This window comes from Cetorhinus maximus, chromosome 1 (genome assembly GCF_964194155.1).
Source record: "Cetorhinus maximus chromosome 1, sCetMax3.hap1.1, whole genome shotgun sequence".
Lineage (NCBI taxonomy): Eukaryota > Metazoa > Chordata > Chondrichthyes > Lamniformes > Cetorhinidae > Cetorhinus > Cetorhinus maximus.
The window spans coordinates 48604371-48624526 of NC_135879.1; the positions used below are offsets into that span (position 1 = coordinate 48604371).

The window sequence follows — 20156 nt, forward strand, 5'->3', positions numbered from 1 at the left end:
CACACTGGCACGACAGACACACAGCGAGCAGGAGCAACGGCAGTTCCCTGCTGCATTTTCCTTTTTGGACATTTAAGCCTGGGAAAGGATATGAAAGGACACTGTCCTTCCCAGCGATGTGGGTGATTCGTAGGTTGAAAGACTGTAAGAGTAGACTCTAGCAAAACAGCCATGCTTTGGTGACTTTGCATTTCTCCAAAAATTCCAGAGGATTGTGATCGGTGTATACTCGGGTCTCCAGGTGCCCACGGCGAACATAAATTTCAAAGTGCTGGAGCAGTAGGAGGAGACCTAAGGTTTCTTTCTCCACTGTGGAGTATCTTTTCTGGTGTGGTGAGTTTTTTTGTAAAATAACCATGGGATGCTCAATGCCAGACTCATCTTCCTGGAGCAGGACAGTCCCCATCCCTCGATCACTGGCGTCTACAGCTACTCTGAAAGATTTACTGAAGTTGGAGGCTGCTAGCACTGGCTCGTTTATTGAGGCAGCTTTCAGTTTTTCAAAAGCCTCTAAGCAGGCCTTTGCCCACACCATTTTTAAGGCATCTGTTAAGGGGGCAGCTAGCATGCTAAAGTTTACAACAAGCTTCCTACAGAACCCACACATTCCTAGAAAACGCTTGATTTCCTTCAGCTGTTTGGGAGTGGGGAAATTGATTAGGGCCACATGCCTCAGGTATGTGACAGGGCCAATAGGCCGAATGGCCTACTTCTGCTCCTGCATCTTGTGGTCTTATGGTGGCCTTGGCCTGGGCAAACTCATCCTTTTCTAAGTTTAGCACCAAGTTGACTCCCTTCAGACACTGGAACACTGCCTTCAAGTGGATGAAGTGATCCCTCCAGGTGTCATTGTAGATGATCAAATCATCCAGGTGCACACACAATTGCTGAGGCCAGCTACTACCTGGTTGCTCAGTCTCTGACTGGTGGCAGGGGCATTTTTAAGACCAAAGGGCCTGACTTTGCATTGGTGCAGGCCATCTGGGGTAACAAAGACAGAGATTTCCCTTGTCCCGGGGGGTCATGGGTTCTTGCCAGAACCTATTTAAAAGGTCAATCTTGCTCAGGTGGGCTAAGTGACCCACTTGGTCTATGCAATTCTCAAGGCGTGGGACTGGGTAGGAGCCCGTCTTGGTTCCTGCATTTACTTTCCGGTAATCGATGCAAAGCCATTTTGATCCATCCAGCTTCAGGACTTGCAGAATGGGAAAGCTCCAAAAACTGTGGCTAGGCTAAATAATGTTATTGTCCAGCATGTACTGGATGTCCTGCCTGACCTGAGCCAGCTTGTCAGAGTTCAGCTAGCAAGGGTTCTGTTTGATTGGTGGGGTGTCTCCCACATCCACATTGTGCACTGTTATGGTAGTATGCCCGGGCTGGTCCCTAAAGAGCTCTTTAAACTGTTCTAACAGGGCTGCCACATTCTCTCTGTTCCTGGGCCAGGTGGACTAATTGGGCACTTAGGGCCCTGTATTTCCCAGCCTGGTGGCTGGGCGTTCAACCAGGGGACCCTCCAGACCCTTCTCTTCAGCAGACTCCTCCTGGCTGTCATCAGATTCTTCCACCTTCTGGTAAATACACACGGTTTTACTGGGCTCACGGCTCTAATACTTTTTTAACAGGTTAAGGTGGCATAGCCGGTGCTTTCTCCTCCTATCCGGAGTGTGGATCATGTAATTTACTTCGCTAATTTTTTTTGCTGCCCAATATGGGCCACTGAACTTGGCTTGGAAAGGGTCAGTGGGTAGAGGCAATAGAGCTAAAACTTGGACTTCGGGTTGGAGAGTTCAGGCCTGGGCATGTCTGTCAGCGTGTCTTGGGAAGCTTTCGGATGCTCCTTGGCCATTGCACAGGTCGTTGAAAAGTCTTTTCCGGAAGTGGGAGATTATTTTTATTCATTTATGAGATGTGGGTATTGCTGGCTAGGTCAGCATTTATTGCCCATCCCTACTTAGAAACATTGAAAATGGAAGCAAGAGTAGGGCGTTCAGTCCTTCGAGCCTGCTCTCTCATTCAATATGATCATGGCTAATCCTCTATCTCAACGCCATATTCCCACTCTCTCCCCATACCCCTTGACGCCTTTAGAGTCTAGAAATCTATCTACTTCCTTCTTAAATATATTCAGTGACTTGGCCTCCACAGCCCCTTGTGGTAGAGAATTCCACAGGTTCACCACCATCTGAGTGAAGAAGTTTCTCCTCATCTCAGTGTTAAATGGCCTACCCTGTATCCTGAGATTGTGACCCCTTGTTCTAGACCCCCCCAACCAGAGGAAATATCATCCCTGCATCCAGTCTGTCCAACACTGTCAGAATTTTTTACATTTCAATGATATCCCCTCTCATTCTTCTAAATTCCAGTGAATACAGGCCTAGTCAGCCCAATCTCTCCTCAAAATGACAGTCCAGCCATCCTAGGAATCAATCTGGTGAACTTTTGCTGCACTCCCTCTATGACAGGTATATCCTTTCTTAGGTAAGGAGACCAAAACCGCACACAATATTCCAGGAGTGGTCTCACCAAGGCCCTGTACAGCTGCAGTAAGACATCCTTGATGCTGTACTCAAGTCCCCTTGCAATAAAGGCCAACATACCATTTGCCTTCTTAACTGCTTGCTGCACCTGCATGCTTGCTTTCAGTGACTGGTGCACAAGGACACCCAGGCCCCTTTGTACATCAACATTTCCCAATCTATCGCCATTTAAATTATACTCTGCCATTCTGCTTGTCCTACCAAAGTGGCTAACTTCACACTTATCTACATTATACTGCATCTGCCATGTATTTGCCCACTCACTCAACTTGTCTAAATCACCTTGAAGTCCTTAACATCCTCCTCACCACTCACATTCCCACCAAATTTTGTGTCGTCAACAAACTTGGAAATATTATATTTGTTTCCCTCATCTAAATCATTGATGTATATTGTGAATAGCTGGGGCCCAAGCACTGATCCCTGTGGTACCCCACTAATCACCACCTGCCACTCTGAAAAAGACCCATTTATTCCTACTCGCTGTTCCCTGTCTGCTAGCCAATTCTCAATCCATGCCAATATATTACCCCCATCCCATGTGCTTTAATTTTGCACATTAACCTCTTATGTAGGACTTTATCAAAAGCTTTCTGAAAATCCAAATACACCACATCCATTGGTTCTCCCTTATCTATTCTATTCATTACATCTTCAAAAAACCCAGTAGGTTTGCCAAACATGATTTCCCTTTCATAAACCCATGTTAACTTTTTCTAATCCCATTGATATTTTCGAAGTGTCCTGTTACCACATCCTTTATAATAGACTCTAGCATTTCCCCTACCACTGATGTTAGGCTAACTGGTCTGTAATTCCCTGTTTGTTCCCTCCCTCCTTTTTTAAATAGTGGGGTTACAGTTGCCACCTTCCAATCTGCCAGAACTGTTCCAGAATCTACAGAATTTTGGAAGATGACAACCAACGCATCCACTATTTCCATAGCCACTTCCTTTAGTACCCTAGAATGTAGATTATCAGGCCCCGGGGATTTATCGGCTTTCAGACCCATTAATTTCTCCAGCACTGTTTTTTTTAGTAATACTAATTTCCTTCAATTCCTTCTTCTCATTAGACCCTCGATTCCCTAACATTTCTGGGGAGTTATTTGTGTCTTCCTCTGTAAAGACAGAACTAAAGTATTTGTTTAATTCTTCTGCCATTTCCTTGTTCACTATTATAAATTCTCCTGTTTCGGACTGTAAGGGACCTACATTTGCCTTCACCAATCTTTTTCTTCTCACATACTTATAGAAGCTTTTACAGTCCTCGTTTATATTCCTTGGAAGTTTACTCTCATACTCTACTTGCCCTTGAGAAGGTGGTGGTGAGCTGTGTTCTTGAACTGCTGCAGTCCATGTGGTGTAGGTACACCCACAGTGCTGTTAGGGAAGGAGTTCCAGGCTTTTGACCCAGCAACCGTGAAGGAATGGCAATATATCTCCAAGCCAGGATGGTGTGTGGCTTGGAGGGGAACTCCTAGATGGTAGTGGTTGTGGGTTTGGAAGATCCTGCCTAGGAATCCTTGGCGAGTTTCTGCCGTGCATCATGCCATAGTTCGTCGTTGGTGGAGGGAGTGGATGTTTGTGGATGTGGTGCCAATCAAGTGGGCTGCTTTTTCCTGGACGGTGTCAAGCTTCTTGGATGTTGTTGGAGCTACACTCATCCAGGCAAGTGGGAGTATTCCATTACACTCCTGACTTGTGCCTTGTATATAGTGGACAGGCTTTGGGGAGTTAGGAGTTAAGTTACTCACTGCAGGTTTCCTAGCCTCTGACCTGCTCTTATAGCCACAGTATTTATATGGCTAGTCCAGTTCAATTTCTGGTCAATGGTAACCCCCAGGATGTTGATAGTGGGGGATTCAGCAATGGTAATGCCATTGAATGTCAGGGGGATGTATTTCAACCTGGAGGCATCCTCCCTGGGTTCCTGAAATCTCTCTTTTAGCAGTTTTAGGGGTCTCCACACATCATGCTCATAAATTAGTTCAAAGGGGAAACCAGTGGGTTTGCTTGGGGAGTCCTGGGTGCTGAACAGCAGAAAGCCCTAACTCTTATCCCAGACATGGGAATATTTGGCGCAGTAGGTCCTAATCATGATTTTCAGAGTTTGGTGATGTGACTGTAGTGCCCCTTGGGACTGAGGGTGATATGCTGAGAACTTTGTTATACCTAAGCTATGCATAACTTTCTGGAGCACTTGGGATTGGGAGTTAGTCCCCCGATCCAATTGGATCTCTTTCGGCAGGTGGTATCAGGTGAAGAACTGGATCAGGCCTTCAACCACGGCCTTGGCTGTTATCTTCCTGGGGGATGGCTTCAGGGAACCTGGTACTAGATCCATTATGGTTAGGAGGTATTGGTAACTGGTCTTGGCTCTGGGTAGGAGGCCCACACAATCTACCAGTATTCAATCAAAGTGTTCACCAAATGCTGGGATGGGATTGAGAGAGACTGGTTTAATAGTGGCCTGGGGTTTTACTGCAACTTGGCAGGTAAGGCAGGTGCTGCTGTATTCCACTACATCAGACTACAGGCTTGGCCAGTGAAAATGCTTACTGACGCGGGCTAGAGTTTTACGGCTGCCTATGTGTCCAGTCATCAGGATGGCATGGCAATTCTTAGAATTACCTAACAGTATTCTGGGGGCATAACAATCTGGTGGATCACGGCCCCTCTTCAACTGCAGGCCCCCCCTGGGGGATCTCCACTTCCGCGTTACTACCCCATCTCATAGCTAGTAACACTCTGAGTGGCTTCTGCTTCCTAGCAGGCAGTCTGTGTGATGCACCGGACCTCAGGATTCTCCTGCTGGGCTTTAATCAGGGAGGTTTGGCTGAGCACTTCTTCCCCTTCAGGGTTTCGAAAGGGTGTTTCCGCCAGCCTGACTTCTGGCTCATCTTGCTGGGACACTGGCTCTCTGCTGACTGAGCTTGCTTACCTAGCCTGGGATTGGGTCACGACACAGCCGGGGAAAATCCCTGGGATGTCCTCCTATAACCATTCGGTTTCTCTCTTTTTGTTTGGCTGATCTAAAACTATAGGGGTGGAGACCACCTTTCTGCCAACCAAATCGTTCCTGAGTAGGAAATCAATTCCAGTCACCGGCAGTTCAGGCACAATTCCTACCATCACTGGGCGTGAGACTAGGTCTCACTGTAGGTGGATCTGATGGAGGGGAATAGACACTGATCAGTGCCTAGGCTTTCAGGAAGGATTCGAGGGACAGGTTTATTTTTCCCTCCAACATTAAGGACTGAGTGGCCCCTCCGTTCCAGAGGAGTACAACGGACTTGCTCACATCCTGAGACGGGTATGGGAACACTGTTCTTGGCAGGGCAAAACTCCAATAGCTCTCGGGAATTTCGTCTGGCCCAGGGACACATAGGGCTGAGCCCTCAAGAGGGCTAACCCCTGTAGCAAGAGCCTCTTACCAGCTCTACTGTATTAACCATTGGGGTGTCCTTTGGTGGACTACTTATATGGAGCCCTATTAGACCAACAGGCTTCCCTCGCAATCTCCAGCATTCAGGCCTGGAATAGCCTATTTTATTGCAAAGGTAACACAGTGGTCTCCGGGGCTTTTCCTTTCGGGCTGCAGGAGGGCTTCACGCATCCTCCCTTGTGTTTTTCTGGGTGGGGGAATCTTTCCTAACTGGGATCACTATGTAGCCACCCACCAGCACCCCTGCCCCTGCCACCCACCCTGCATTCATACAGTAACAGAGGAATAGAGAAAGAAAGATTTACAGGGCAAAGACAACTGAGAAAATAACTATTGTTTCACGTGAGTCCAGAATCAAAGTCCAATGGTGTATTCCTACACAGAGGTTGGCAGGTAGAAAACTGAAGCTGGATAATTCACTTTTCCAGTAGCATTGACTTCCACGGTGAGATAGGCATGCAGAGATGATGGTACAGAAGTTCCAGTAGAAATGATGTAGACCATGCCAGGTATTCACTTGGGCAGAGCCCCTTTTCTGTGCTGCTTGTATATGGTAAAATAGCTGACTGAGGTTTTTTTTTTAGCTGGCCTGACAGCAGAGGAAGAGGAAGCTATTTGGATTTAGGTTGTCAAGCACACATCAGAATTGAGCAGGTGAGGTGGTGGAGATGGTACAACAGTGAAGATTCCCTGTGAGAGGATGTAGGACCCTCCAGGATCTGGTCAGCTGGACACAGATGCTGAGCCTTGGGGAGGGGGCATCATCAATGAAGAGGACTGCTTTGGAGCAGCAACAGAAAATAGGTGAGGTTTTGTTAGCCTTTCCAGAGGCATCTCACACAATTGGAGAGAGATCGAAGGAGTCCATCTCCACCACGAATGCCACGATGTTTCACACCTTTGTACTCATGTCACTTTTATGGAAAGAGTGGCCAACTGCATAAAGCATCAGATGCAGCAAGCAAAAGAGTGCGTGCTGCCCTAACCAGTGGCCTGCACACTAGGTCTGCCACATTAAGCAAGGTGGAGAAAAGCCTCATCTTCACCATTCAGTGCCTCACTCAGTGCAGCAAAGTGCCCTCTAGCTATTGGCAGCAGGGAATTGCGGGTGGGTCATGAGAGGGAAGAGAGAGAAAGGGAACATGAAAGTAGAGACTCTGCACAAAGAGCTTCTCCTCCTGATCCCTTGCCACCTCCCTTAAGTCAAACCCCACATGCTGCCTCCTTTCCCAATGGCTGAGATTGGCCTTGCATTGGCTATCCTCTCCCTTTGTTTCACTTAGCAAGTTCCAGAAAGCCTGGAGAACCCAATAGCTGAGAGCTAAGGACAGAATTGAAGGTTAAAACTCAACTCAATTGCCTTCTAACGTATTCAAATGTCAGATCTGTCTGTTCCACAAAGGGTTCCTCGTGTACCACAGAATGCACTTAAAATAAATACAGGAGTCAGTGGGTTCCTGCCGACTTCCTGATGCACCGACAGTTTTTGTTCTTTTAACCCTCATCCCGGCAAGTTAAAATTCTCCTCATAAAACTTACGAGTAATTAACAGTAATTGTGAGAGTCTCAGCATTTATTAGCACCAACAAACCTTCAATAAATTCATATGTAACACCTGTAAGTTTTAAAACCTGAAATCTTTGCATACCATCTCTGGTACTTAGTCCATGACAATAAATTGAGTTAAGCTGTCAAGAGTTCATATCAAACTTTGTACAATAAAATTTAACAAAATGTAATATGCTGCACTGAACCATGAATAAGAGTAAGCACAATGTGCTAATCATGTGGCAATTAGAATTCTCTCTCTCTCTTCAGGTACCATGCCCTAAGAGGCCATTGGCAACCATGGATTTCCATGGCAACATACTGTAGTGGTTTGCCATTGCCTTCTCCTGGTGACTGACCAAGAATCACTCCCACTCTTATCGCCTATCACAGGCGTATGTTGGCAGGATTGACAAGTTGATGCTAAACCTGTTTGGCCATATTAGGAACATTCCTTGGCCGTCGAGTCTTTGGGTGGAATTTTCCACTCCAGAAACTAAGCATGGTGGTGGGCGGGATAAGTGGCACCTTTTCTGCTGCGCTGCAGGTAGGATATCGTGCCCAAACTTATGCTTGGAAGCGTATCACTTATGCATCAGTCAGCAGCTCCCCAAGTCACATGCCAGTGATTCATCTGCCCCACCGTCACCTAGTGAGGGCAAAGATCCTGTCGCCATATTGAAACGCCAGCTGAACACAGACATTCACTCTCTGCAGCCCAATTGTGTCCACCACCCACCCTGACATGGCTCCAGGAACAAGAAGAATGTGGCCCAAGGTTTAGCCACGACTCCCTGAAGGCTTTAATAAGAGATGTTTGCCAACAACAGACGTCCTTTTCTTGAGAGATGGCTCCTGGAGGACCATGAACCTCACCTCACTAGCCTGGGAGGCGGTCACAAAGGAGGTATGTGCCGTGGGCAACCAGCAAAGAAATGCCCTGCGGTGCAGGAAGAGGATGAATGGTCTCATCCACTCTGCTAGCGTAAGCCAACTTTCAGCTCACTCTCATAATAACATCATGCATCGAAGGGTTACACTCCTCAGGGATCTCACACAATATTAGTGGGATGGATATCAGCATTGAGTGTCTCACGTCCACACTAACATCACCTCATCTATCACAAACCCCATCCTCAGCCCTTATTGGGGAGGGCTCAGCACATACAGCAGGCATGCATGCTTCCCAACCTCTGCTCCATCTCTTCTCATCACATTCCATCCATTTGTCTTCATGCAGGCCAAGCCTGCCCACAAGAAGAGTAGATCCCAGATGAGAGGAGGGATATCCGACATACTGGAGTTCACTCCCTTCGAAAAGGATGTCACTGAGTTGGCAGGGGAAGACAGGGATCGCTCCTGTGGAAAAGGTGATGTTGATGTCTCCCAACAAGCCAGTACGGATGAGCCCTCCATGAGTTGATCACATCCTGACATTCTCAGTGAGTGACATGTAATGTTGTATTCAGCCTGCTCATGGACTAAATCTATCTTCTCTCTCTTACTGGCAGCAGCAGGTCCAGACAGACCCTCAGCCCCAGAGGAGGATGCTGAGCATGCACCTGATGAAGACCCGTCACTGTGTTCATATACACGCTCCACCAGCGCAGAGACATGCACACCGTCACAGATCTAGATTAGGCTCAAGGTAACATTCTGGAGAACACGTCACTGACACGTTTCCGTAGCATGTGAAGGCAGTGACAGCCCCGGTCTCTGGCACTCGGAGGACTGCTGGAGAACAGGGACCCACTGAGTCAGAGTCAGATGATGATCCTCTGGAAACAGGCGTCACAAACATACTGGAGATGCAAAGACAGGTGGTGGACATCAGGTAGAGTTGCGAGCGGCAGTCAACAGACTAGAATGAACAATGGGGGAGTCTGTCCGCGTTCTGTCTGATGTTGTGGCTCCAACATGTGAGCGCCTCAAGGTCACCATGGGGAAGGTGACGGCCGCCTTGGAGACTCTGGTCCAGCAGGTTTTGCCTGATTTGCGCTCGGACCTGCATTCCATCGCTAGAGGCACTGGTGGGATCCAGCAGCAACTAGGCGAGAATGGACAGGGACTCTCAACCTCACTCCAGGTGCCCCTTCTCCTCAAGGAGTCAGGTAGGGGTCCTCAGGCACCCACAGGAAGGAGGACCATCAGCTGGACACCCTGGGGCCATCCGCTCAGGTAACTCCGAGAGAGTCCAGCCAATCCCAATCTCCTCTGGCTGTGACCCCATCACCTCCAGTTCCACAGGCCCAGGAGGGTGCACCTGCCTCACAGCAGGAGGACCAAAGCAGGCCTGGGCCGTCTAGGTCTCAGCGCTCCAGAGAATGCTCACCAAAGTCATCACAGACAACAACGCGTCGCAGTCAGCAGGCTGCATCCGCCTCTGCTGCGGATGTCAGGGAGGCACCTAGACCTAGCCGCCGGGATAGAAAAAGTAAGAAATTCTGAGATCACTATGGAGGCACAGGTGTTATCTCACTGTATATATCATGCACCTCTTACTCATGAGAATGGTCTCATAATTTTAAAGCGTTGTTCATATACAATATATCCCCTCTTATCGTGAGGGTAACCCAAGCTCCCAGTCGGTCATTGCCTCCTTTTGTGAGCCTCTGATTCATGTGATGTTGAGCAGACTCATGTTTGTCTCTCGCCCCTTGTGTAAGGTCAGGGAAATGTGTCAAACCCTTTCCTGAAAGTGTCTGTGCTTTGGGTGTGGAACCTTTGGGCTTTACAACACACCATAGGGTTATGTGTGCTCATGTGTTTTGGAGGCTTACAAGTTTTGTTGTTTAATTGACACTGATCTAGTCTTCATAGTTTGTCTGAAAGAACAGGACCTGCAGCCAATATAACTTACAGAACCATGTGCGCATCTTGGTGGCCGCACAAAGAGTCTCATCCGGGTGACCATGACTGCTCACATGCAGTTGATGCAGGGTTTGCACTAGTGTGGCCTTTCAGCTCCCACAGCCACTATATACGCCTTTGGCTGCTGACCTTTCCAGAGACAAGGGCCTCATGATCCTTGAGGGTTGCAGGCCCAAGGCCGATTGCTGACCCTGCTCGCAATGCCACTGGTTATAAAGGCCTTTCCAATCACTGAGAGACGGGAGAAAAGCACTCGGGTACCTTTGCCTGGACCTTACTCCTGCTGGTAACTTGTGACTAACAGAGTGTCACGGGCACATCATTCATGTTGTGGCACTGCGAGGGTATCATCACCTGGAAGGTTCCTGCTCTTCCAGGTCTTCATCGTCCAAGGAGTTCTCAGCCTCCTCCATGTCTGCCTCTGGTAAGTGATCTCCCCTTTGAAGCACCAAGTTGTGCAGGGCGTAACAGACCAGGATAATGCAGGACACCCTCTGTGGAGAGTACTGCAAAGCTCCACCTGAGCAGTCCAAACATTGGAAACGCATCTTCAGGATGCCAATAGTCTGCTCGATGATGGACCTTGTCACAGAGTGCAGTGTGTTGTACCTCTCTTCCAAAGCACTTTGAGGACGATGCATGGGTGTCACAAGCCATCTCTTTGGCGTGTACCCCTTGCCATCCAAGAGCCAATCCTGTAAGCATTGCAGCCCTGGAGTATTTGTGGCATCTGAGAGTGAGTCAGGATGTAGGAACTCCCAGGGTACCTGGCACAAATGTGCATGGTGTAGCTCTGATGATCACACATCAGTTGAACATTCAGAGAGTGGAACCCTTTCCTGCTAATGAAGATCCGGGGCGGCTGCCAGGGAGCTCTCAAAGTCATAAGTGTGCAATCGATTGACCCCGCACTCCAAGGAAGCCTGAGATAGCCGCAAATCTCAGAAATCTAGCAGCCTGGCTAGCATCATCCATTGTGAAGTTTATATAATGATGAACATTATTGTAGAGGGCATCCATCTCCTTTATACATTTATGTGTGGAGAACTGAGAGATGCCGGATAGGTCTCCTGTGGATTCCTGGAATGTGCTGCTTGCAAAGAAGTTGAGTGCGACAGTGACCTTCAGGGGGACTGGCACAGGATGGCCTCTGAGTCCATGCAGCGTTAGATCCTTCCACAGAACATGGCAGATATGAGCCACCACATCCCCTGACAATTGTAGATGTGCATGGCACTGTGTCCCACTCATATCCAAATAGGAAAGGTGTCTTTGGTAGGCCCTTGGTCATGCCAGTCGCCTCTGTGGGATGGGTCTGACCTTCTCAGCCTCTGGTTCTTTCTGGGGCTCCCCTGAACCAAGCACCTCAGGCTGGGTCTCCTGGTTAAGCTGTGCCAGACAGTGCTGGGCCATTCTTTCCTTCCTCAGTCTGAGCACTGCCATCAAGAAGGCACCATTAAGCACAGCCTCCATTATTAAATGCTTCTTCTTCCTGCGGACGGATAGATCCAACAGATGAATTTAGATTGAACAACTTAGCAGACCTCCCACTCTCAGCCAGAAAGCCACTGTCATGCCCTAGTGCTGCATCTACTCCAGGTAGCTGAGGCGCTCCCTCGCATGTTATAGGTGCCAAAGAAACCACCTCAACATTCTGACATCTCAAGTCCATAGATGGTGGAAGAGGCTTGAGCACAGCCATGCTATGGTCACCCTCACGAAAGACCATCTCTCATGTGAGCCTGTTGACTACTGCTGTCTCACGTAGTGCTTCCAACTCTCAGTCCTCAAGAAAGCGTTCATGAGTTCCATAAGGTGACCCGTCATCTCCATGTTGAGAATCTAATAAGTATGAAGGTGCCTCCTGAAAGAGCCGCTGAGTCCATCCATGGGCTGCTCCCACACTGCCTCAGACACCTCCTGTGGAGTTTTATTTACAGTTTTATTTTTAAACTGCGTCATTGATTCCGGGTTTTAAGATGTTAGTGCTGCAGTTCTACTTCCAGACCATCTTCAATCCTCCCCCTGTCACTGTTCACATCCCTCCCATCATCCTGGAACCCAATGATGTGCAGGTAAACCTCCCTCCAGTAATTCTCCAGCCTTCCCCAGTAACCCTGGAGCTCATTGTTATTGTGGTGGACCTTCACGCCCTCCCCCCTGAACCCACCATTGTTGATGCCCCAGGTGGAACTCATCCCTCCCCATCTTGAGGCTGTGTACACAGTCCTTTACAGAGGTGATCTGCCCAAACCCATTCCTCCCCACCCACCTTTATTATGCCTTCCCCATTTACAGGCTGCAGACGGCTCCCATAACCATGCATATTCCATCCGCAGCCCAGTACCGAGCCAGCCATCCCCAGGACCACTAAGTGCAAAACAATGACCTTGCCTTGCACATGAAGCTGTGCCTGAGCCCCATTGAGCAAACAAGCCTTGCCCCTCCCTGGAGTAGGACCACAATATAAGTGCCATGAATAGCCCTGTAGCATGGCCCACATCGCCCCAGGACTGCCTTTAACCTCTCAACCTGACCTTTTGGTCTCAGTCCCAGGACTGTCACTAAGCCCCACTACTCCTTCAGGACTGACCACAACACCAATTCCCTCCTCCCGTCTATAAGTCTCTGTGCAGACGCTCCCTCTTGTGCAGGCCTTAACCCCTCCACCAGAGTCATGGGTGTGGGTGCAACCCTTCCCTCTTGTGCTACACTAACCACCCCTCTTCCTCCCTACTCCAGAGTCTGCATGCATCCCCGCCCACCCATGCAATACGAAGCCCACCAACCCGCCTTGCCATGTCTGTGTTCACCCCTTCCATTTTGGGCTCCAGCACTCCCACCCCCACCCCATCATCCCTCTGCCTGCCATCTTCCCCCCACCCACCTCTCCCCAGTTCCCATCACCCTCACATCTGTCAACAACACCACTCCCCCACCCCCCACCCCACCACATACTGGTTTCATTTGGTAGAGTGCAGCCCTGCCTGAGACCCGTAGCACTGCACCCACCTTGAGAAGCCCAGTTAGACACCAGAGGCACCCACCATCAGCAACTCCACTCCCCACTCTGGGCACCCACCGTGAGCAGCTCCACTCCCCACCCTGGGCACCCACCATCAGCAACTCCACTCCCCACCCGAGGCACCCACCACGAGCAGCTCCACTTCCCACCCTGGGCACCCACCATCAACAGCTCCACTCCCCACCCTGGGCTCCCACCGTGAGCAGCTCCACTCCCCACCCTGGGCACCAACCCTGAGCAGCTCCACTCCCCACCCTGGGCTCCCACCGTGAGCAGCTCCACTTCCCACCCTGGGCTCCCACCATCAACAGCTCCACTCCCCACCCTGGGCACGCACCCTGAGCAGCTCCACTCCCCACCCTGGGCACCAACCCTGAGCAGCTCCACTCCCCACCCTGGGCACCCACCCTGAGCAGCTCCACTCTCCACCCTGGGCTCCCACCCTGAGCAGCTCCACTCCCCACCCTGGGCACCCACCCTGAGCAGCTCCACTCCCCACCCGAAGCACCCACCCTGAGCAGCTCCACACCCCACCCTGGGCACCCACCGTGAGCAGCTCCACACCCCACCCTGGGCACCCACCCTGAGCAGCTGCACACCCCACCCTGAGCACCCACCGTGAGCAGCTCCACTCCCCACCCTGGGCACCAACCCTGAGCAGCTCCACTCCCCACCCTGGGCACCCACCCTGAGCAGCTCCACGCTCCACCCTGGGCTCCCACCCTGAGCAGCTGCACACCCCACCCTGGGCACCCACCGTGAGCAGCTCCACACCCCACCCTGGGCACCCACCCTGAGCAGCTGCACACCCCACCCTGGGCACCCACCGTGAGCAGCTCCACTCCCCACCCTGGGCACCCACCGTGCAGCTCCACTGCCCACCCGAGGCACCCATCATCAGCAGCTCCACTCCCCACCCTGGGCATCCACCCTGAGCAGCTCCACTCCCCACCCTGGGTACCCACCATCAGCAGCACCACTCCCCACCCTGAGCACCCATCGTGAGCAGCTCCACTCCCCACCCTGGGCACCCACCATCAGCAGCACCACTCCCCACCCTGGGCACCCATTGTGAGCAGCTCCACTCCCCACCCTGGGCACCCACTGTGAGCAGCACCACTCCCCACCCTGAGCACCCACCATGAGCAGCTCCACTCCCCACCCTGGGCACCCACCGTGAGCAGCACCACTCCCCACCCAAGGCACCCACCGTGAGCAGCTCCACTCCCCACCCTGGACACCCACCGTGAGTAGCTCCACTCCCCACCCTAGGCACCCACCATCAGCAGCACCACTCCCCACCCTGGGCACCCACCGTGAGCAGCACCACTCCCCACCATGAGCAGCACCACTCTCCACCCTGAGCACCCACCGTGAGCAGCTCCACTCCCCACCCTGGGCACCCACCGTGAGCAGCTCCACTCCCCACCCGAGGCACCCACCGTGAGCAGCACCACTCCCCACCCTGAGCACCACCGTGAGCAGCACCACTCCCCACCCTGGGCACCCACTGTGAGCAGCTCCACTCCCCACCCTGGGCACCCACCGTGAGCAGCTCCACTCCCCACCCTGGGCACCCACCATCAGCAGCACCACTCGCCACCCTGGGCACCCACCGTGAGCAGCCCCGCGAGATGCCACCACCAGACTCACCTTACACTGCAGCTTTGGTATTGCTGACTACTTGGAGCAACACAGTTGCAGGTAGGTTTTGAATGTTGCTCTCATCGTGAAGGGAAGGTGGACAGCTGCACACCATTCGTATCTGGCTGTGAACCAAACCAGTCTAATTTCTTACCTGTGTAGCCCGTAATACAGGCGGGGATGGGGGGGATTGGGTGTGGTGGTGGGGGGAGAGGCGGCAGGGGAGAACATGATTCTGATGACTTGTGTTTTTAATGAGTAGTCATGAGATGCTAATGCTGCAAATAGGGTTCCCTACACGGATCAACAGAAAAGCTGACCCACCATCAGCCCACCATGAAAGTGCTGAGGGGAAAATTCTGACTTCTTGTCCTGCTGGCGGATTTCAGACTTTGGGCCTCATTCTGAATTTTCTGCTCCCGCCTGCCATGAAACCCACTACTGGCAGAACCAAAAACTCTGCCCTTTAAGTGGGATTTGAACCCGAAGCTTTTGGTTCAAAGGCAGTGATACTACCCACTGCACCACAAGACCTCCGCAATTCGAATTAGCCCCTGTATTGTGGGGCTAAAATATAACTAATCATAAGCAGACACTAATGACAAACTGCTGGTTTCCAATAACAAATATTGCACTTAAATATAATTATTTCTACACCTAAATATCTTCTTCCAACTACAAGGCCAAAAAATCTGAATTAGAGAAGGAAACGAATTATGAAAAATGTTTCACGTGCCTTTATACTCTGTTCAGACTTGTCACCCACTGAGAATCTACCTTCCTAAAATAAGCACCAAGATGTATTTCTAACCAAACTCATTCCTGGCTCTAATCCACGAACATTCATTTCCACTCATGCCAATAGTGCTAGATAACCAAACCTACAGAAATATAAGCATTGGAATTACCATGGGAATCCCTTTATCCACCATAACTTTAGTTGAGGATTGGTAAAAATATTTTGCAAAGTGGTGTAAGATTTAAATGGATATTTGCTAACCTTCCAACGCAGTTACTTTAAAGGATTAAGAAAACTTCTGAGGAATTCAACCCAGAACACTCTCAAAATAGCTGCTTATGCCATTCTGGAGATCAATTGCAAGAGACTGGAAAAATTCACATGACATTTCAGGATGCCCACAGATTTCACCCGATACTGATTGGCAGAAACCATTGCTATGGGTCCTTGGCTGTAGTCACCTGCCATTAATTTTTGCTCCTATTCCCTGAACAGGCTTTCAATTTGGCCAGGTGTGAGGTGGAATTCTGCAGTGATTTATTTGAAACGAAACATTGCCTAAAAGATTGGCAAGACTTCCATGTACCCAGCCATCACCCATTATCAGTTGCCCACATGTTACCCCATTCCCCAGTAATATTGGGACCCAACAGTCTGCAAATAATGAAAATCTGAAATAAGAAAGAAAATGCTGGAAACACATGCAGCTTAGTTAGTATCTACGAGAGAACAGGCACGTTTTATGTTTTGGATAGCGGCCTACCTTCAGAATACAGGACTGAAGAAGAACTCACACTGGAAACAAATTTGTCCGTTCCCTCTATGAATGCTCACTGGCCTGCTGCGTTTCCAGCATTTTCCCTTAAGCTACAGATCTTGCACTGACGGTGTTCCTATGGCTGTGTTAGGTAGTGTGTCTGGTAGATTATCGATACTGCAACCACAGTATACTTGTAGTGTTGGCGGAAAGGTTAGATGTTGAGTCAAATATCATTTCAGTAAATAAGATGCATCAAAGCATAATAGCATAATTTATTCCTGGGAAACAGCCACTTAATAGCCCAGTTAAGAATACATGTAAGAAAGAGGTAAGCCACGTTCAATGGCCATCAAGATTCCAATCCAAGCCACTCCTCCTTACAGCCCCTACTACCAAGAAAGCATACGTTGTATTGCCAGCTACTATCAATATTTATAACATATAGACTTCCAATAAATGTATTTAAACAAAGAAAGAATAAAGAAAAAGGTTAAATTCAAAATGGTAAATGAAAGAGATTGTAAACTAACATGCTACTATGAAATGATAAATTACTTAATCCTATAGATGGGGGAGACATGTATTTGAAAAGATTCCATATCTCTGGTTTTCTAACATTCATTATTAAAACTCTAAATATTATCTTACCTTCATCTCTATTTCAGTGCCATGAAGCTGCTGTGAAACTGTCTTAATTATTCCAATTACAATATCCTGTAAGCCTTCCCTTTCTGAATAATAATGTAAAAGGAGACCTTTCCCTTTATCTGCATCTGTGCATCGGAATGATGGTGCACGCATCCCTGGGTAGATTGTAGCCAGGTGGTCATGTAAAGCATCTAGGTTCTAGGGGGAAAAGATTAACAATTTGTTTCCTTAACATTTATCAAAGCATTTTGAAATAATATACTTGATCTCTAGCAAAAGTTGAAAACATTGTTGCAAAGTGAAAAATAAGTTGCAAAAGTAAAAATAGCTTTTTAAAGTGAAACACAAGCTTCCAACATCCACAATACTTTCTTTCCCCTACAGATCTTATATTGAGTCATACAGTCAAAGTCATTATCATTATGGCAAGAAGGAGCCTGTTAGACCCATCAAGTCCATGCTAGTTCTCTCTAAAGCAGTTCGGTCAGTCTCATTTCCCCACTCGATCCCTGAAGCTGCAAATGATTATTTCCTTCAAGTGTGTGTCCAGTTTCCTTTTGAAATTACTGATCACTTCTGTTGCCAACAGCTCACAGGCAGCGAGTGCTATGTCATTGAAATAAAAGCTCATGGTGTAGGGGGTAAAATATTAGCATGGATAGAAGATTGGCTAGCTAACAGGAAACCCTCTGGTAGCCATAAATGGGTCTTCTTCTGGTTGGCGGGATGTAACAAGTGGTGTGCCAGAGGGATCAGTGCTGGGGTCTCAACTTCTTACAATTGATATAAATGACCGGGGATGGAGGGACTGAAGGTATGCTTGCTACGTTTTCTGGTTCCTAGGTAGGAAAGTAAGTTCTGAAGAGAACGCAAGGAGGCGACAAAGGGATACAGATAGATTAGGTGAGTGGGAAAAGATATGGCAAATGGAATATGTGGGTAAATGTGAAGTTGTCCATTTTGGCAGGAAGGATAAAAAAGAAACATATTATCTAAATGGTGAGAGATTGCAGAGCTCTGAGATTCAGAGGGTTCTGGATGCCCTAGTGCATGAATCACAAATGCTCGTCTGCAGGTTCAGCGAGTAATGAGGAAAGCTAATACAATGTTATTGTTTATTGCAAGGGGCTTGAATGTAAAAGTAGGGAGGTTATGCTTCAGTTGTACAGGGCACTAGAGAGATCATATCTGGAGTACTATGTACAGTATTGGTCTCCTTATTTAATGAAGGATGTAAATGCATTGGAAGCAGTTCAGAGAAGGTTTACTAGACTAATACCTGGAATAGGTGGGTTGTCTTGTGAGGAAAGATTGGACAAGCTTGGCTTGTATCTGCTGGAGTTTAGAAGAATAAGAGGCGACTTGATTGAAACTTTTAAATCCTGAGGGGTCTTGACAGGGTGGTTGTGGAGAGGATGTTTCCTATTGTGGGAGAATCTACGAACTAGGCATCACTGTTTAAAAATAAGGGGTCGCCCATTTAAGACAGAGATTAGGAGAATTTTTTTCTCGCAGAGAGTCATTAAGTCTTTGGAACTCTCTTCCTCAAAAGGAAGCGGAGTCTTTGAATATTTTTAATAGAGGTAGATAGATTCTTGACAAACAATGGGGTGAAAGGTTAATGGGCGTAGGCAGGAGGTTACAATCAGATCAGCCATGATCTTATTGAGTGTCAGAGCAGGGGCCCAGTGACCTACTCCTGCTCCTAATTCACATTAACAATCGCTGCATATTAAAGTTCTTCTTCACTTCCTCCCTATATCTCTTGCCCAAAACCTTCAATCTGTGTTCTAGCCTTTGCACCATCAGCTAATGGGGACAGCTTTTCATTGTACACCTTTTCTAAACCTGCCATAATCTTCTACACTTCTCTGGAATCTCCCCTCAATCTTGTTTCTTCCAAGGGGAACAACCCCAGCTTCTCCAACCTAGCCTTGTAGCTAAATTCCCTCATCCCTGGAACCATTCTGGTAAATCTCCTCTTCGCTCTCTCAAGGGCCATCACATCTTTCCTAAAATGTGATGACCTGACCTGGATGTAATACTCTAGTTGTGGCCTAATTGGAGCTTCATAGAGGTTCTACATAACTTCCCTGCTTTTGTATTCAATGCCTCTATTTATGAAGCCCAAGATCCCATATGCTTTACTAACTGCTCTCTCAATATGTCCTGTCATCTTCAAAGATCTAAGCATAAGAACCTCCTGACCCCTCAGTTCCTGCATACTGTTTAGAACTGTGCCATCAGATGTACATTGGCTCTCTCTGTTCCTTCTGCCAACATGCATCATTTCACGCTGCCACTTTTCTGTCCATTTTGCCAGCCTATCTTTGTCCTGTTGCAGTCATTTGGTATCATCTGCGCTGCTTGCCACACCTCCAAGTTTAGGATCCTTGGCAAACTTTGAAATTTTATTCTGTATTCCAAAATACTATTGATTTATATATGTCAAAAAGCAGTGGTCCTAGCACCGAACACCACTCTCTGTATTAGTTTAGTCAGAAAAATAACTATTTACCATGACTCGTTGTTTTCTGTCATTAAGCCAATTTATTTATCCAAGCTGACACTGACCCTCATGTTCCATGAGTCTCAATTTTGTTAACCAACCTTTATGAGATACTTTGTCAAATGTGTACTTAACATCCTAATAGACAACATCCACTGCATTCCCTTCATCAACCTTCTGTTACATCATCAAAAATTTGGTCATATAAAATCTGCCTTTTCCAATTCCTTGCTAGCTCTCCTTAATGAGCTCAAACCTCTCCAAGTACCTATTGAGTTTTCCCTGATTTTTTCTAAAACCTTACCCACTACTCTGTTAAACTAACTGGTCTGGAGTTACTAGAAATGTCCTAACACCCTTTTTTGAGTAAAGGTGTCCCATTTGCCATTTTCCAATCCTCTGGCACCTCCCCATATCTAGGGATGATT

General features: G+C 48.4%; 1 protein-coding gene across 1 annotated transcript in view; it reads right to left on the reverse strand.

The window, feature by feature from the left end:
- gucy1b1 (guanylate cyclase 1 soluble subunit beta 1) overlaps nt 1–20156 on the reverse strand; it is a 257460-nt gene that overhangs the window by 144782 nt on the left and 92522 nt on the right. Inside the window, exon 4 of the mRNA XM_078546718.1 lies at nt 17220–17417. Within this exon, the coding sequence (XP_078402844.1) occupies nt 17220–17417 (198 nt within the window). The remainder of the gene's footprint in view (nt 1–17219; nt 17418–20156) is intronic.